The sequence below is a fragment of the Fusarium mangiferae genome (assembly GCF_900044065.1).
Source record: "Fusarium mangiferae strain MRC7560 genome assembly, contig: FMAN_scaffold010, whole genome shotgun sequence".
NCBI classification, from domain to species: domain Eukaryota; kingdom Fungi; phylum Ascomycota; class Sordariomycetes; order Hypocreales; family Nectriaceae; genus Fusarium; species Fusarium mangiferae.
Genome location: NW_024573930.1, coordinates 1,569,404 through 1,587,684, shown reverse-complemented (window position 1 = coordinate 1,587,684; position 18,281 = coordinate 1,569,404). Strand labels below are relative to the sequence as shown.

General features: G+C 50.2%; 2 protein-coding genes across 2 annotated transcripts; one reads left to right on the top strand and one right to left on the bottom strand.

The window, feature by feature from the left end:
* Positions 1 to 1,027: 1,027 nt before the first annotated feature.
* Positions 1,028 to 1,439, top strand: FMAN_02613 (uncharacterized protein; the record flags this gene model as incomplete). Its single annotated transcript, XM_041820197.1, has 2 exons — positions 1,028 to 1,092; positions 1,151 to 1,439. 2 exons carry the CDS (start codon positions 1,028 to 1,030, stop codon positions 1,437 to 1,439), a joined length of 354 nt encoding a protein of 117 aa, XP_041686101.1.
* Positions 1,440 to 3,072: 1,633 nt separating this feature from the next.
* On the bottom strand, positions 3,073 to 5,230 carry FMAN_02612 (uncharacterized protein; the record flags this gene model as incomplete). Its single annotated transcript, XM_041820196.1, has 4 exons — positions 3,073 to 4,030; positions 4,090 to 4,288; positions 4,559 to 4,566; positions 4,620 to 5,230. The coding sequence occupies 4 exons, from the start codon at positions 5,228 to 5,230 to the stop codon at positions 3,073 to 3,075; spliced, it is 1,776 nt and encodes a 591-aa protein (XP_041686100.1).
* Positions 5,231 to 18,281: the final 13,051 nt, after the last annotated feature.

Below are 18,281 nucleotides of genomic sequence, written 5' to 3'. Positions count from 1 at the left end.
GGTGGCTGTTGCTAACGACTTTCTTGACTGAAACATGCGTATCCATTTGACGATTTGGCTGCATCTCTCGTCCGAATCGGGACATGTTAGGACTTATTTCAGGACTCTTGAGCGTGAAGATCTGAACGGCTGCCTGAACGCGTAGGCATGGATGATGGGTGATAATGATGCGGACCAACGCCCGTGGAAAGGGACAAGAGGGAAGAGAACTCATAGCAAGGTCTTGTTTGTATGTTCTCTCACCTGATGCATAATTGTTTGCCACTGGTGTTTTGCGCCAAGTCGCAGTGCAATTCACATAATGTTTGTGTCTAAGATCCAGCGTTGCAGATGCAGGCACGCAATGCATCCGCCTAGATTGTGAATCCGTTGCTCCTCTATAGCCCACGGAAAGCAAGAGAAATACCTTTCTGTGGCACCTCCAAGCCGCTGCATTGCCTCATTGTAAGCCTTGGATACCTTAGTACCTACCTAGGCTCTTTCAGCGGATGGTGGTGTTGCTGAATAACCTGAGGAACAACCCAAGACAGACAATGTGCACAGCCCGGCACACACTCTCTCTTTGTGTGCTGCAAAATTGCGCACTACGAATGCAAGGTACCACGCACCTCATCGTGTGCAGAAGCCAAACAGTCAGCCCAATGCTAGGTTTTTTTCCCATTTTCTTAGACTAAAGAGCTTGAAACGGGTCATTCATTCATTCAGCATTACCTACTTGTGCCAGTGGAGGCTACCTAGGTAGATAAGAGGCAGATGGTCCGCCCATGGTTTGCATATATCAAGAGCCAAACCCCATAAAAGAGATGGTTTGTTCCATCTACCACTCCCAAGATTTATTTCATAAGATCTATCCTTGTACTGCTCCAGAGTGACCTCTATAAAATCTCCGTCAATATCTTCCATTTCCATCCTTCACATCCTCGATTCAATCTCTGTTGGCCCATCCCATTCCACTTAGAGATCGACACTGTACCCTGCAACAAGAACCCGACCTCAGATCCTTCGGCACACGTCCCAACCATTCAAGATGGCAGCCGACTCACTCCCAAGCTCAAGCTCAAACTCAAACTCAAAGACACTGTCATCCAAAAGGTGTGTTTCAAAACGATCCTTCAATATTGTCCACCTACTGATAAGTCATCTTTTCTAGCTGTCTCTGCTCAGGCTCTAGTCATGGAGGATCATCACGCTCCAGCTCCTCCGCATCAAATCGCTGCTCCAGCTGTAGCCTCCGGCCCGGATCTCCACTTCCGGGACGCACCGCATCCGGAGACCGCGACAAGAACGCCTTCGGCTACTTTCATCTCTCGGGCTCAACTACGGGTGTCGCCAATGGGAACGACCCCCTTGCAGCCGAACTTGGTGCTGAATGGGAAGCTGGTCAAAAACTCGGCCATCAAATGGCCCATGGTCTGCCCAACTTGTCGAATTTGAACTGAGTAACTACCTATAACGTTACATGCAGTCGAAAAAGAAGAAGAAGAAGAAGAAGAAGAAGAAGAAGAAAGGGCATGTCGGGGTCGAGAGGCAGCGAGTCGGATACAAGAAGAATAGTCGCGAGACAAAGTGTGCAGCAATATTGTATTTCTTTTTTATTTCTTTCCAGAGTTTTATCTGATATTGCTCTTCTCCTCTTTCAAGTATCGGTTCTTATTACAATATGGTATGCACGTCGAATTGATAAACCTGGTCAAATTGGAATATAGAAGAATTCAAAAACGGGTTCGAGTCCTTAATTGTACGGAGCACAAGCCATACTATACTATAACATAACCTCTGCATCTATATAAGCAAAGATCCTCTCTCCCTCCCCGTGACATCATCGTCAAGCACCGCCACAGCTCAGCTCAGCAGCTCATTCATTTCGATACTACTATGTACACGGGGCGACGGGTCTTCCTCCGAGTCTCCCTAAGCGGGAGTGCCCACTCCTTCTCCCGTCTGCCGTCTCCCCAACTGCCGTAACGTTCCATGCGCGGACGGATACCTTACGGGGGTTGGCCGGTAGGCAGATGCGGATGCAGATGCAGATGCAGATGAACTAACGGAGACTCGGAGAATATTTTAATTTTAAAAATTTAGGCAAGGTACTTGTTATGTTAGTACATATGATTTGCAGTCCCGGACCATCCATCCCGTCCTTAACATTGGATACATCGAGACATACGGAATAGGTCTCTTTGAACGCACACGCCCCCCGGGAACCCCCTGCGAATCGCACTTCAACAGAGCCAGATTCGGGTATTGACTCGCACATCGCATCCTTTCTATTGGATCCATGATTCTGTGTATATCCGAATTGCACTGCACATATCCGTTGCACTCACCTCTCATTGGCCTTTAATAAAGACCCTTCCCTTCTCTGGCCTGCCTTGTCCTTGTCATTGTCCTTGTCACATCACCTCAGCGCCGCACGCATTGTAACACATAGGTAGGTACTGCCACTGCACGCTTAGGTCTGTCCCGTCTGTGTTACCAAACACGTGCTATTACTCATTGTATCGTCCGGTATTCACATCCTCTTCTTTTCCTCTTGCATAATCTGACTCGCTCACTCTCCTCTGCTCTGCCGAGCCTCATTCCTCAAGCCCAAGCCCAGGCAAGACGTGCCGCCGGCCTTATTCCATGTCTAGTCCCACCACAACGCATCACTGGCCTCGTTTGCCCGTTCTTTCACGTCCATACCCATAACGCCTTCAGACTCAACTAACCCCCAATTCTCTGCTCATACAAAGCTGTCTAACAACAAAGATCAGCCTAGCTGAATCAAACTGTATATATGGATATATTTGACATTGCAAAACTGTTGTCGCTCTCCCCAACCTAACGCCGCCGGCTGTAAATGCACAGATGCTTCAGCGACACCAACAGGCCGTATTCACCCTCCTTTCTCGCTCTCATACACGTAACGATACACAAGACACAATCATAACAAGAGGATTATAGTACATGTGGCGTCTCGGTAGACACAAATTCCCGCCGCACTAAAATCAAACCAACAAAAATCAAACAAGCCATGTATCTGGACGCTCCACATGATCCAACTTCCATCCATGCAAATATCAACAACGCTTATCGCCGCCGCTCAGGGTCATCGGGTTTGTCGATCAGACCGCCAATATCAACTCGGTTGGGCCTTTCCTCGCGTGTCCGTGGCCGAGGCTGCTCTGGCCCTGGCTGGGCTCGAATTGGTGGAAGCTGAAAAGCTGCTTGAGGTCGATACACGCTCGCAGGGGGCAGTTCGCTTCGGGGAACATTATATGATGGAGGTCCTCCATACTCTGCATGACTTGGTGATGCAGCATACGAAGTTGACCCCGCCCCGCCAGCAACTCCAGGATTTATGGCGGCTGGCAACTGTGTTGGGGGAACAGCAGCCGGTCGAGATACCAGTGGGACTTCGCTGAATCGACCTCTGGGCATATCAAAGGGTGGCCCTGGTGGCACCGGTGTCCTGTAAAGAGACTGTGGAGTTGGCGGCTGAGAACCATACGCATGCGAAGCCTCTCTGGTGGCCGGCGAAGAAGGTAAAGGGTACGCATGCCGGGTTGGTAAGCTCAGGACCATGACAACGACGTAGATCGAGCCCTCCTTCTCGAGCCCGAGTCGAACGGGATACTGTCTCGGTTGTCCATCAGCAGCTCTGAAAGTTAGGTATTCATTTCGGTCGAGTTGGAAGCGTCCGATATCCTCTGCGCCAAAGCCAAGTCCCTGGATGATATGGTCGAGTCGAGAAAGGATTGGTGGTAAATAGTTCGGCTCCTTTCGTGTTTGCTCTTCGATCAGTTGACTTCTAATCGACGCAACTTTCTCCCTTTCCGCAGGAATAACGACATCCCCCAAATTCTGTCCCTGGAGTTCCACATGGCCTACAGCTTCCATAAAAGTTGGCGATGCCTTCGCAAAATCCATCTTCATGTTCAAGAAAGCAACAGGGTCTGCTCCTCGAGGCCCGGCCGATAGGGGGGGTGGGAAAGTGGGAGCGTCCATGTTGGGCCCTCGCTCAAGATATCTCGGGTTCATATGTTCCCTATTATCAAATCATTAGCATTTCGACAAGATGCCAGGACGCCACGTCATCCGCCTTACCCAGGTCCCATTGGAACGCCCGAAGGGTATATGCTCAATGGTCGCCTCGCCGTAGTATCTTGCGGATGAGGAAATCTGGATGGATCATAGCGAGTTTCACGATCGTCTCTTAGTCGCGGTCGTCCTCGCTTCTTGTGTTGAACATCGACGCATGATTCTTCCTTCCCATTCGTGATACATCTCGAACATGGACGTTGTGCTATTGATGCATTAGCGCTCCTTGCCTTTGCGGAGTCATATCAGAAGCGTATATCGATGTGTGCATTCCGCGTGGCCATATTCGAGGCATCGACAAGAGACACAACATGCATTTAATCAGGTCGTCTTTTTCCTATGATACGAAGTCCAGTGTGTAGAGACCCGGCCATGGACTGGCCAGGTTGGCATCGTCTCCCAATCTTGGAGGATTCTCGAGCAAGGAAAGGGATTTCACAGCATAACGTAAAGGAATAGGTTTTCGAAAACATACCATCACAGCTAATCACGAGTTAGTACAGCTAGTTCATATGGACACATAGAGGACCATTTACCGAAGATGCGCTCGTTTACAAGGGACGCATGCGGAGGCCACATGACCTTTCGTTTTCCGCTGCGATTTCGGGGAAGTCATAGGCTGATTCTCAATCACTGACGGGCGGACAGACGACGTGTAAGACGAAGGTGCCCCAGGAATTCCGGGAGGAATATAACCAGATGACTGGGGCATAGATGGCCCCCCTGGTTGGATGTACGAAACAGGTCGAGGTACGGTCTCTTCTGTCCTTCGATATGAAAACGGTGGTGCGTCTGGGGGGCCTGGTTGGAATAATCTGGGAAGCGTGGTCTGCATGTTGGCAGGTCCTCGGTGATCAGTCGGTAATTGTTGATTTGAGTTGCCCCAGTAAGTATCGGTCTGGCTAGAAGCTGAATATCCCACTGGTGCTTGCCCTCGATCCCCAGCGTCTTGGGGCTGCTTCGAGGGGAGGGGCGGAGATCCTGACATGGGTGGAGAGGGATATGCTCGGTATCGAGCAAAAGAGTCTTGCTCTGCGCTCTCGGATACCCAGGCCAGGTCTAAGGCAATTTGCGCCAGGTCTGAGATGCCGCGGCGTTGGCCGAGCGGGACGGAAGCTGAATCGGAGACGGATCCCTTGATGACCATGAGGGCAAAGTTGCTACAGGATTAGTGGCTGGACAGACAGTAACTCCAACCCTGAGCTAGAAACAACAAAGATAGACTCTGGGTTTGTCGTCTTGGTCTGTTTTTGCGATACAATCGGATTTGATCTGGGCTAACTTCCAGTTGTCGTCAATGGCCACCGGTCAATATCCAGCTGACCTGGACAAAGAGGTATCTCTTGTTAAGCTCCAGGTGCAAATTCAGCAGCTTCTTACCAGTCCGACAACCCCTTCTTTCGAGTTGCGAGTTGGAAGGTCGTTGAAGCTGATCTTGATGGAGATGTGCCCCGCTTCTAAGATCTGCGGAGCTGAGGTGGCAGAGGAGCAGAAGTTATCAAGGGCATTCGGGATGCTGGGCTGACGGTTGTGAAGGAACACTCCAACGGTAGCGAGTCAGGGATCAAAGAAGCGACAAGCGAGTGCCAAGGCGAGGAGGCGTGAGACGAGATGCTGCACCGTGATACTACAAAGATGCGATCTTGGAGAGGTCCTGGTGATACAGCGTCAAGCCGTGCAGTTGGGAGGTCGAGACGGAAGCGGCCAACCGCAGATACTCAGGGCCGGAACCTGAGAGGCGGAACCGGGTGAGGTAGAGCGGGTAAGTAAGTATATTCGGGCCCCTTGCTGGCCGGGAGGCCATGAACACAGGTGATCGGGCTGTGGACGGAGACTGTTCGGTGGCCTACGCTTGGGTTTTGTGAGACTATGTATGCAATAAAACCTTCTCTCTGAGTGGCAGCGCGACTGAGATGCAGCTTGGATGGATCAGGGTTGGTGACAGGGCAGTAGGACCCTGGTTCGGATTTTAGAGTGGCTGCTAAGTCAATCAAGGGTTCCGGTAGATTTCCATAACGAGAATTCTCCGCCTCCCTTGGTCTTTGCAATATGCGCCAGAAGATCACCAAGGTGAGAGATTTGGCGCGGAAGCAATAAGACAGGATACGTGATGGTGATTGGGGCGTTCTATCAGCTGGAAGTAGTGGTATAGGCGATGTAATAGTGTGAACAAGCAGAAGCAATATTAGCTACAACCTTCCAGCCTTTACTTCTCGCTGAGCACCTAGTGAGAGGTTCTTGTTAATCGGCGGAGGGTGCTCTTCAGTTTTGATAGCGGGGGTGTAAGGCAAGATCAAGATGAACAAGGGCGGTCGAGGGAAGATGCTGAATGGAGTGAGAGAACCGCCGTAGTCAAGTCGGGCTCACGCCGACTGGCTGGGTTAGATATCGGCCGTCCCGAAAGGACGGAATTGAGAGAGAAGGGCAACAAAGACAAGCAACGAGCATGTCTATTGAAGCAGTAGTAAGTTCTGTATCTGTATCTGTACCTGAACCAGGAGAAAGCAGGGACAAGGATGAAGTAGAGAATGTTGAGTCCAAAACAGAAGCCTACGCCTGAGACCAAAACTAAGACTCAGACGAAAGACAGAGATGCAAATGTAAATGCAGGTGTTGACAAACTTGACCTGGTACGATACTGAAGTCTCGTCTTTTCCTAAGTAAGGGCCCGCGCAATGGGAAGCCCAGCCCAGCCTAAGCAAGCCAGCTAGACTAGGGCCCTGAGTGTAAACTTCAGGGCTTGTGGAGATAGTCTTGGTGGCCCGTTATGAAGCTTGTCGAAGTGCTCAACGCCCGGCCGAGGGGGAGGGGTGCGACAGGGAAAACCCTGAGAACCCAGCAAACCTGACCCAACCAGCACCTTAGTGCCAACTTGCTTGGTAACCCTACAAAGGTGTAAGTCAAGAAGGACACACGATTGACATATGTGAGTTCGTGGCCAAGGATCACGGTAGTCAGCCAAACTACAGAGTTCAAATAGGGTATGGACATTGTTTAATTGTTGGTTATTGAGCAGCATGCGAATGATTACGGAACTTGAAAGCATTTTTTGTCGAAACCCATGACATACTTTGTCCAGGAAAGCCGGAAACACCACAGCTCACGACCAAGATAAGCCACTACGAAGTCATTTGTGGAAGCTCAAAGAATGATAGACTCTCAGGAACCATTTGGACAGGGTGAGTGGCCAGTCGAAAGAAGTTCAGTGAGGACAGAGAGGCATTGGCCAATTGATAGCCCATGGGCCACAACAAGTGGGCTGAGTTGTAGTTAATAATGGATCGTACCCTTCACATCGCTCGTGGCTGGGAGCTTCAGACCCCAAGAGAATCCAGATGTCAACCTCATTACTAGTAGATCTGATCTGTCCGCCGCTGAATAGACATTCAACGTCGACGTTGTGCATCGTGTATCAGTTGTGCAAATACAATGTAGTATCAGCTGGTCCATTGTTGGAGGCCGATTCATTAGGTGCATTGCACGCGGATGTGCACAGGAAGGCCAAGGTGGAGCTCGCATGCGACTGGCTCACAAACTTGTCCTCTGTCCATAATAAACATGATTGATAGGGACGAATTCAGGTACCGAAAGCTCCAAGACTCGCAAGTTTTACGGGTTGGCCGCAATATGGGGGTGTTAATTACACTATCCCTTCAGGGTGTGTGTGTTAGTGGTGGCTTTGGGTCACGTTGTTGGCGTTCATGACTGGTACGGATACTCTTGGTGGACTTAGGGTCTCCAGTATAGGTAGTGTTCAAACTGAAGGCAAAGCCACGTTGTGAAAATCGGCAGCGATTGTTCGGCCGGTGCTCCGAATTAACGAGGTCATTCATGATGCCTGCGACTGCAATAGGAACCAACTGAGATACACACAGAGCCCTGCTGTCCTGATACTGGGCCACGGACAAAACTCAGGGGTGCAGGGCCGAGGTTGCAGCCAGGGTTTCCTGAGAACGGGGGCCAAGTAATAGATGGTGATGCAAGAAACAGTGGCCAAGCAAGATGAAATGCGGGTTGGGCCTGCACAAAATGGAGGTCGGGAGTTTTCCGCTCCATGCCTCGCTTATTAGTATCTTGTGAGGCTTGTCTTGAACATAGTTGACGCTCTATTAACCCACTAGGTGCTGTATCACCGTGATAGGAGAAGGGTAGAGCTCCGTTTGGGGATTGGGGTGATGGCGATCCAAGCGATATTGGCTCAGACGAGTTTAGCTTTATTGTTCCGGCCGGCAACGTTCAACGTCCATCAGCCCTCGAACGAGCCCCCCAGTGGCCTGGAATATCGAACCCTGGGGCATGGGACACCTAGCCCCTAGGCTAGTATCGCGAATCTAGCCAGACATAGCGACAGCGACGGGCGGCGCGGAAGACGAGGAAAAAGTGGCTGGATTCTCACAGGAACATGACATGGCCAGGGTGCCAGGTGCCAGGTGCTAGGCGCTAGGCGCTAGGCACTAGCTACCTAAGTGCTTTGGTTGTACTGTGGTGGGTGGTCTTGATCCCTGAAATAGAAGATTTGGTGTAGATATCTCTTCGTCAGTACATACGTCACAATTCTCATGGCAGACACTGGTAGATTGTAGCTTGTAAGTTTTGTGATATCGTCGTGACATGTACCTAGAGGCCTCACTCATACCTTGTTCGCCTCTTTCCCTTGATGAAGCCTGTAGACAGGAATCAAGTGACATGGCCTATTTGAGGAAAGTGCCTTCTGGTTGACACGGGGCCTTGTCATTGTTCTCTACAACAGGTAATTGCATCCATGGCAGCTACCTACCTTACCCAGTCACTTTTCGAGGTCGTGCTTACCTCCAACTTAGATTGGAAGGAACCTTCCTACTAAGCCAGCTCAACCCCAACCATGGCCAGCGCCGATTAACTTTTCCTAACCTTTGTTTGATATCGCGATCTCTTCATGTGTAGCTACAAACATTGTTCTTACCTTATTTTGCCTCCCAATAAATAGTGCATCTAAATACTGACGTTACAGCATGCCGAGAAATACAGGCGCAATGCCGTGAGATCTGGTATCAGGGTGCAAGGTTTAGCCCCAGTCAGTTGTACCACGTATTATCCCTGTCCTCTGGTTCTTCAACACTACGTTTTCGACTCGAGACTCGCTCACCGGATCACAACATGTTGGGCAACACAAGACGATACGCCGCCGGCTCCCACTATCTTGTGGGGGCATCCTTTTGTTCTGCAACCGAGCACATGATCCAGGGGATCGTTGATGACGCATCGCAGGTTCCAACTCCAAGCCAGTGCTATTAGGAACATCCCGAGTTGATGAGGAGGCTAGGGTGGCAGCCCGGCCCGTAACGAGGGACACTCAGATCTCACTACGATGTATAAGCTGCTACGCAGGTGTTCTACTCAAAGGTACGGAGTAGACGCTTCGATGATTTGTATAGGCCTTCACAAATGATCCAGATGCACTTGCCTATCAATAATTCAGAGCCGGCTTTTCCAAACATGCTCACTCTGGCTTCACATCATCTTCAGAGTGCGAGCAGCTCTTCAGGCTCCCTCTACTAGCAGATTTCGTCCCCCTCCCCCACTATGCGGCTGTCACTGCAAGGCGCATGGTGTCAGGTTAGGAATCTCTGGGCGGGGCTTCATTTCAATTAGCTACAACGAAGATAAACATCCGAACCTGGCTGCCTCAGTCATCTGGTCTTCTCGGTACCATGTCTGCCTTTCCAGGTGTTGCATAGAGTCGCTTCCAACCTGACTCGAGTTGTGTGGTTTGGTGTTTAATCAAGTTTTCATGACGTTGCCTGGTTGCCGTCGACTACTGCAGCCTTTAATAAACGGCTGACTACTGGCTAGTGCGATCCCACCGACCACTCCGAGTTCTATCAGGTAGGTATTGCGCAGGAATACATCTGGCTGCACTGCGCACTCAGGCAAAGGAGCAATCCGTGCTATCTAGTGGATGCAACAGTACCATCGTGGACACTTACGCAGACAAATTTTCCGTCTCGTTGAGCGCTAGATCTTTAATCGCTGAGCTTGATTTGTGGTGATGGCGGCCCAGGCAAATATACACCCTTGTCGCTCAAGCGGGCCAAGCATGGCATGCGCATGGCATACCGGATGAGCCATGTTGCTTATGGGCACCAGTGCATATTATCACATCTTGTCGACGTCTGCGGCCATGATTAAATCTCCGGTTCCAAGGATGTTTTACGCCGCCGCCGCCGCCGTCACTAATTTTCTACATCGTTGTCGTGCCTCTACATCGGCACTCCTCCTCCGAGCGGCCGCTCCTCATTATCACCCCAGAAAGTCACAGTACGACCATGCAAGCTCGATAAAGACGGAGAATCGTTTGCACAGTCTCAACACACACAAACGAGACAAAGTTGTGCTATGTATGGAGAGTGTATTGGCTGCAATACCTTTGATCACGATTTTAGCTCAAGGTGTGGCACAGCAGACTGCTTCTGGAATCTCGTCTAATAATAATAAAGCTCGATTATTACGTCGAATTGACGTACTGACCTCTCATGCCATACAACAGAAGAGGATCGCGTAGTTATATTGCAATGGGGGCTCAGTCTATGCATGCTATAACTTGCCAAAACTCAGGGCGTAGTTCTGCTAATCATCTCGGGAAATGTTCTCCTGGCTGGATGGCCGTCCACTGATTCTGATCCCGACTGACTATGTTCGGGGAGATTCAAGCTTAGGGAAATTTATATTTGGTGACAGGTCACTTGGCCTTGACTGTAGTAAGCGAGTCTGTGTTGGGCCTAGTTGCGACCGTTTTGTCAGACCAACTCTGGCCCAATGGCTAAAAATGCCCCGAGCCAAAAATCTGGCCCCTCTCGGTTACCCCTAGTTTTGGTCATGACAACCATGGCGCCTAGGCAAAGATGCCACGGCTAGCAAAAATGTATGGAAGACTGGCAATACATCGAAACTGGCTAATGGCCGTCATTTATGGAGTAGCTGGGAGTCCAAAACTAGTTGTCGTTATATCCACTTGCACACAAGCAGTACGAGATGTTCCTATCCGCGGTTGTCGATGGCACACAATCAATGCCTGATGTCTTCTGATTCAACACGAGATGAATCAAAACAAAGCTGAGACTGCATCGATGTACAACAATATGGGGAGAGGGAGGAGAACCACGTACGCTCTGGCAGTTGTTGTTCAGTTCAGACCCCTAATAAACTCGTGTGATCTATTATACAAGGCCTAGAATTGCTCCCGAGGCGGGGATAGATACCTACCTAAGACTAAGCCCCTCTTCTCTTCTTCTCGACTGCATGCAGCAGGGCCGCAGGGAGCTCCTTCAAAACTCTGGCATCGCCTGGGAGCCACTACTTTGATCATATCTGGCTTGACTCTTGTGGCAAACACAGCTGATGCCACATATACTCCGAAGGTAGAGGAAAAAGAAAAAGCACAGTTTGTGGTGATCGTCTGTCCATTCATGCAACTTACCGGAGAAGTACCATGTGGTCCAGAACAAGTTGGTAATGTCTTGTTAATCGTTAGACACCAGCAGTTGTGCCGTCGTAGTAAACCTGCGAGGGGACACATTTCTTGAGGCACCCCTGGCAGCAACTTTTGATAAGCCACGAACCAAATGCTGGGATATGGCTTCACGGTGCGTATGTATGCATTCAGAAGTCCATTCTTACAATATTCAGAACCGTTAGGCAATGACGAAGTGTTGGTGGACAAGGTTCAAGCCACGATCGTCATACCAAGCGGTCAAGTACTTCCTCCAGAGCCCACCGCCATCAATTTTCCCCTGGAAGATCCATTGGCGTGCGTGTCTAGGGATGATGGTAGGCGCTATGTCTATATTTGGGAGCTTTCAAGCTCACGTCTAGGTTGTTTCTCGTTTTTATTCCTTATTTCTCCAGTCGCGCCGACAGAGTGAATAACGGTCAACACTACTGGCAGCCCCCTGTTCAGCTGTTAACCCCACGTCGGACCTGACAAGCATGGTGGTGTGGTATGTCGGCCAAGCCTTTAAAGAGTACCTAGCCAAGGAGGTAAGGGCCTCTTAGTCAGTATGCTGGAGTCTAGCCCTCACACTATTGAGACATGGGAGGCTGCTAGACCATGTCTAGCAGGCTCGATGGGACGAGTCACGTCCTCACCGCAGGTCTCAACTGCAAAGGGGCTGAAGCAGTAAAGTCAACACTGCCGGTCTTCTTCAGTGTCTCACCCACACAACAACAGCCTTAGCAATGGGTAAGAGTTGGCCGATGGGAGGCAGAGCCCATCCCCGTTGGATTTTCCGACCCAGACTCGTCCCCCTTCTGAATCACCGTATCTCGCTGTTGACTTGATTCATTAACTCAGCGAAATCCATTGCCCAATTGCCAAGGCGGGCAGACTCGATACTTCGGCTCTGTTCCTGAAAGAAATCTCCGGGAAGGTTATTCGTATAAAAAAAAATGTGGCACTACCGGCAGGATGGTTCGGTGTGGATATCGGCGGCGGCGACGGACGCTGTTAATAAGCTAGCGAAGCGTTGGTCAAACTATCGGGCAATTGTGCTGGCTGTGACGTTGGCATGCAGCAGCACCGTTTCTTCTGACTCGATTTGGCTTCTAGTTTAAAGGCGTTGATTGGATACGAAAGGTTATAGCACACTGGAAAGGGAGACCATTGCCTCGAATCCACGTTCTCGGTACAGAACATAGCGCGCCGTTCATCCCTTCAAGTTGCGACGCCCCTTACCGACGCAAAGGTTATCACATCTGACTAGCGATGCTTCCCGTGTGAATCTCAGACAGGAAAAGCAAGTCAGGGTGTGACCATTGGGACGGAGGCGGAAGAAGGGGCGCAATGCAATGCGATGCGATGCGATGCAGGGCAGGGCAGGGCAAGACAGGGCAAGGTAATGCAATGCAAGCTATGCTTCTATCCTTCGACTTTGGGAGTTTCATGACGCGGATGTTGTCGGACATGCTAGGCGTGTGTGGCACACCGATGTAAGACACCTGCTAAAGAAATGCTCCTATCGTGGCAAAATGAAAAGGTCTGGAGCGTCCAAAGAAATACGGTTCAGCTGCCATTGAGCATGGGCACTTAACCTGCCAAGCCATGTCTTTGGTGCTGCCCAATGAGTTAGAAGTCCACCGCCAAAGAATCAGCAAAGTTGCGAGGGATGAGGGCATTTCGATCAAAGGACAGCTCCACCGCAGAAGGACGGCAAGACGGGCACCCCGTCATTGGATGATAGATAGCCTGAGCTATTATGTACGTTCATTAACAGGGATTGTGTTCGCTTCTCTGCGTGTGCAGCTCGCGATGCTACCCTACACTGCATTTGCTAGAGACAAATTCTCCTCGAGTCTCGGTGTGACAACCTGCACATCGAAAGAGGCGCCGGATGCGAGATGTGTGTGTAAATATGCTGGGTACACAACATGAGATCTGACGATCTCATCAGAGCAACACACCTCAAAGGACAAATAAGAACTCTGGAAAGGCATGAGGCGTTCGGGAATATATCGATCTGCAATTGAACGAACACAATCCCAACTAGTGGTGAACTATACAGATCCACATGAAGGGTGAAATCACGTAAATTGCGAAGCATATCGCTGGTGGACAATAGCGAAAATGATACTATAGACAGGGATGGATGTAAATATCAGATAGAGCTGAAACTCGAGACAGATAACATCACAATGTTGACCTGCTATAGCTTACCACTTTACTTCATGAGCTAACAGACATTGAAAAGAAAAAGTAGGACTTCTTTTCTAAGCCGTACAGAGAGTCAGGTAAGTTTAGTATATCTTTCCCGTGCCTTCCATTAGATCAGTCAATTTTGGTACGGTAGGTTAATACCACAAGTTTTCTTGCTCCCGTGGATTGCCAAGTGCTCTCTTGGTTCTTTCCTAGGTAGGCAAGGTACCGAGTAGGTAGGTACCTTAGCTTGTCCGAGAAGGAGCAGACGGGAGGAGCCATGGAATACATCCAATACAATGGATATCAAATACGAGGTAGGTGGGGGTCTAGGCCATCGCCGCTATCCATATTGTGACTACCAGCTCGGGACTTTTCTCTCTCTCTCTCTCACTCCCAGCGCCATCGGAATTTCTCTCCAGATTGATCATACCATCTACATCCTTTACCAATGTTAAGGTTGCGTGATACCATAGGATTGGAATCTGAGAACCAGCCATATGGACAGCTTATTAGCGTCTGATCGGATCGGCAGTGCCAAAGAAAAACGGCTTACGACCTTGCAGATAATCAATCAATCAGTCAGCCCGCCCGTCCGCTTGCCTGATCAGGCGGGGAAATATGAAAACGCGCACGCCTTGCATCACTCAGCCAGAAGCAGGGAACCCTAACCCAGAACTCAATCACCAAAGAGCCATGAGCCTGACCTCTCGTTGGTTCCTTCAAGATACGTCCGCACCCTATCAGTTGACCTACCAAGCCAACGGTCAGGTTCAGCAACGTGCGGAAATTAGCAACCGCCAGTAATGGACAAGCACCAGCTACCGCCAGCCTGATCCTTGCTTGCGATGATGACACTGCAGATCATGTATCGGACAGTATCATCGCTCGTACGGGCTGCTACCACTAGGGTCTTTTATCTCAGAATGCCGTAAAGCGGAGATTTAGCACGAGACCAGACGTCGGCCATCATCTTCTTCTAGGTTGCCAATGGCGCTACCAAGGGCCTCCAATGCCGTGCCTGCTCATCCCCAACATTTTCAACTTGACTCTGAGAATTTTCCGACATCCTGGAGGTCGCAACCAGCCAACTGCATCCCGTCCAGACTACTTCGGTGTGGCGTTCAGCCAAAAGCATACATGGGGATTTGACAGCGATGGCACAGTCCTCATGCTGGCTCTCCCGACTTTAGGGTATCTGCCAGGATAAGGCAAGGTAAGCCCCTGCAACGATATGCGCCTCTTGGGAAGGAAGCTCGTGGACACTTCGGGTAGGGGATGGACACATGGCAGTGGACCCCCGTCCGCCTCTCCACATGAGCATGCAAACCAACCTCAGCGGCCCTAATCACAGTGTAGTAGGTAGTTACAGGACAAGGCAGTAGTTACAACATTGACCACACACGAAGGGCAGACTTTTACAGTATCGATTGCAGGACCAGGGAGATGTCGCTTGCCATCGAATTACCCTCTTGGGCCGGCCGCAGCATGCCAAACCATTGACCTGCTACTTATGGGCCTGAATCACGGGCTTGACAACCATCAAAGTCTATCCCCAACGCCTTCAATACGGCACAAAAAAAAGTAACTTTTCATGCAGCTCGTGGGAGCGCTATTGTGGCTATAGCCAACTTGATGTCGTCCATCGTACGACTCCAAGAGTCGCGACCACAGTCTGTTTTGCCCATGGATCCAAGACACTGCAGCTCAACCAGAGCTGTTGTGGCTTTTCTCACACACCTGCGTTCTATTGGTGCCCCATCCCCGCAAAATGGTAGCTAATGACTGAACTGTAAACACCATCAGTGTCATGCGCCATTCCATTTCTTGGATTTGTCTACAATTTCATCTCACTAATGTTTGAAACCCTCAACCAAGATTCGATTACATATGTGCCTGGCAGCCTGAGCGGGCCCCTCTCTCTGGCACGGCCCTTTGACACTTTGGGCAGAGCCGAGCCGAGTCCGCTATGAGGATGAAGTTCCAGCAGGCTGGCTGCCAGCTACTGTACGATCCATCCAGGGTTGCCATTCATCCCACCAGACCCTGTCAACCAGGGATCTGGTCTTCTTAGGAGACGATTAGCATGAGGAAAGCATACCCGACAGGCTCAGAATGATCTTTGTCAGGGTCGATATTCTCGCTCACGATGTAATGTTTATCAGGTTCAACATTGCTTGCTCAAGCTGGGACTCTTCTTGAACAGAGCTTTCGGCCCGTTGTCAGCCTTGACCACGACGGCTGGTGCCGTCGTGCTCTGATAGAGGCAGCGCTAGTTTTGCGTAGGTTTCTGCGGCTGGCCTGTTGCTTGAGGCCTCGAAGAACATGATATGACAACACGATGTCATGGGTTATTAGGAACCCTGGGGATCAAGCTTCATATTCAGACTAGGCCGGCATTATCTCATTTCTGCTAGCCCGCCAGGTCGCCAATACCGTACGTCACCTTGCACAGACAGCACTATTGCGCCAGCCAGATGCCAGCCCATGTTGTTTGACACCCTGTAGAATCGATAGCTTGAGAGCAGTGGAGAGGATGACCCATGAGGAGGCATATCACAGCATGGATGATGGTATCCAATATCCACTGAGCGATGGCAAGATACTAACTAGCAGTAAGACATGGCAGGATTCAAGGTGCTCAGCTTCCTCTGGGATCGACAGGATCTCCAGTCTGTCTCGGGCATCTCACGAGACCTCAACTTTTATCAGCGTCTCATACTCACCCCTAATGTGGCCAACCAGGCGTGAATACTCCTATACATCTCGGGAACGGTACCTTCTTTTGAGTGGAAATTCGACATGACTTGATGCAGATTCGCAAATTCGTGGGACATGCCCTTCCAAAGGATGCATGCCTTAGGACACTCAAGAAATGCAACTGCACATAGTGCCAAAATAGGGGATGCTGACCTTGCCCAGCCAACGGTTCTGTAACATGCTAGGCCACTTGCCATCGATGTCTGGCGATGCATACTGAATCACAGAGGGAGGATTCCCGAGACATGTATTGTACAACACGGGGGCCCTAATGACCACGAGCCCGAAGGCCTGGGACGCGGCCGTGTGCTTGTAGGTTGTGCCAACCCATTACACGCGGGTAACTGCCTCCATGGTTTCTCATCTGCTCACATCGGCAATGACTATCACTGTGGCAGACATAACCAAGACAACAATGAGGCGGTGGTTGATAGCAGGCCATTGTAAGACTCTCGATGTGGAGCATCTCGTACAACACTTTGCGGTACCGTCTCCATCTACTGAGCTTTCGGATGATCTCAGAACTCGCAAAGATGGCCACGCGAATTCGATTTTTCGTACAGGCCCACTACCGCGTGCTGAAGTGTTGAGGTGGCTTATTGTCTCAGAGAGTATTGCCGGTACCTGATTTGTAGCGGGGAACTCATGCATCTTAATCAATCTGAGGGTATGTGCTGCGAGATGAAAATGAATACCGTCTTATTGCTTCCTACTCCGATATAGGCCGTTTCGCAGCTCTTGCTCATCAAAGACATTTAGGAACCAAAAAAGGGGGGACCATGCTGGTAGCTGAAAGTATATGCATCTGTCTTGCATTCGAACCTGCGTTTTAGATTGCTTGTTGATTAGGTATGATCTGATCGTTGATGAGAACTTAGGTGACCTGGCTATCGTGTACCGCCTCGTTGGAACATCTACGGCGCCACCCAAGTGAGGGGCGTCGTGCCGCTATCGAATCTCCTAACGACGTGGAAAAAGCAATTTCGCCCACTCCTGTTCGCGGACCCCGAGGCCACGACACATTGTGCATCATAGATCGAGAACAGGACTGTGATTGAGACGATTAACCCTGTAAGCTGGAAAATGAAAGAATGCTTGATGCTTGAAGTTGAAGGGCATGGCTTAACAAGCACGGAATAGCAATATGCGGATAGATTCAGCCGGCATTGGTTTCCACGACCGGCTGCCTGGCCAACAGTGGAGCAGGGCTTACAATAACGAGGCGCCAGCTTCAGCTCACTTTTACCTAGTGTCAAGCTGTTGATCCTGTGCCTATGACTTTGGACCACCAGACTCCCTTCAGCTTGCTGTCAATTCGAGAATGTGGCGTCAGGGCTTGCTTCTCTAGATGTCTCTCCCTCCCTTCAGTCACCGAGGGCTTGGGCAGCTAGGGCAGCCATGTGCCAAAGTTGCCACGATGAGCGATGAGGCAGCTACACAGCGATGTCTGCATACATTTTAATTAGGCGAATGCTTCACATTCGGAGCCGAGCTTTAAGCTACTTACCGCCTTGTCTCTCTGAGACCAATGGCCATCAATTGGACTGAGATCTTGTTGACCTTGGGGTTATGAAATCTCTATTATGTCACGAAGTACGTCTTGGGTATTGTTACAAAGATTTGGGTTTGTTGGAGATTCTTGACAAGGCAACTTGTGTTGAGACATGTGAAACCAGTACAGCGAGGGATGAATTGAGAAGATTTTGACACGCTAAAGATATCTGGATCTACTGTACTAAGTGTAGGTAGGCATGGAATCTGGGTTGAGAGA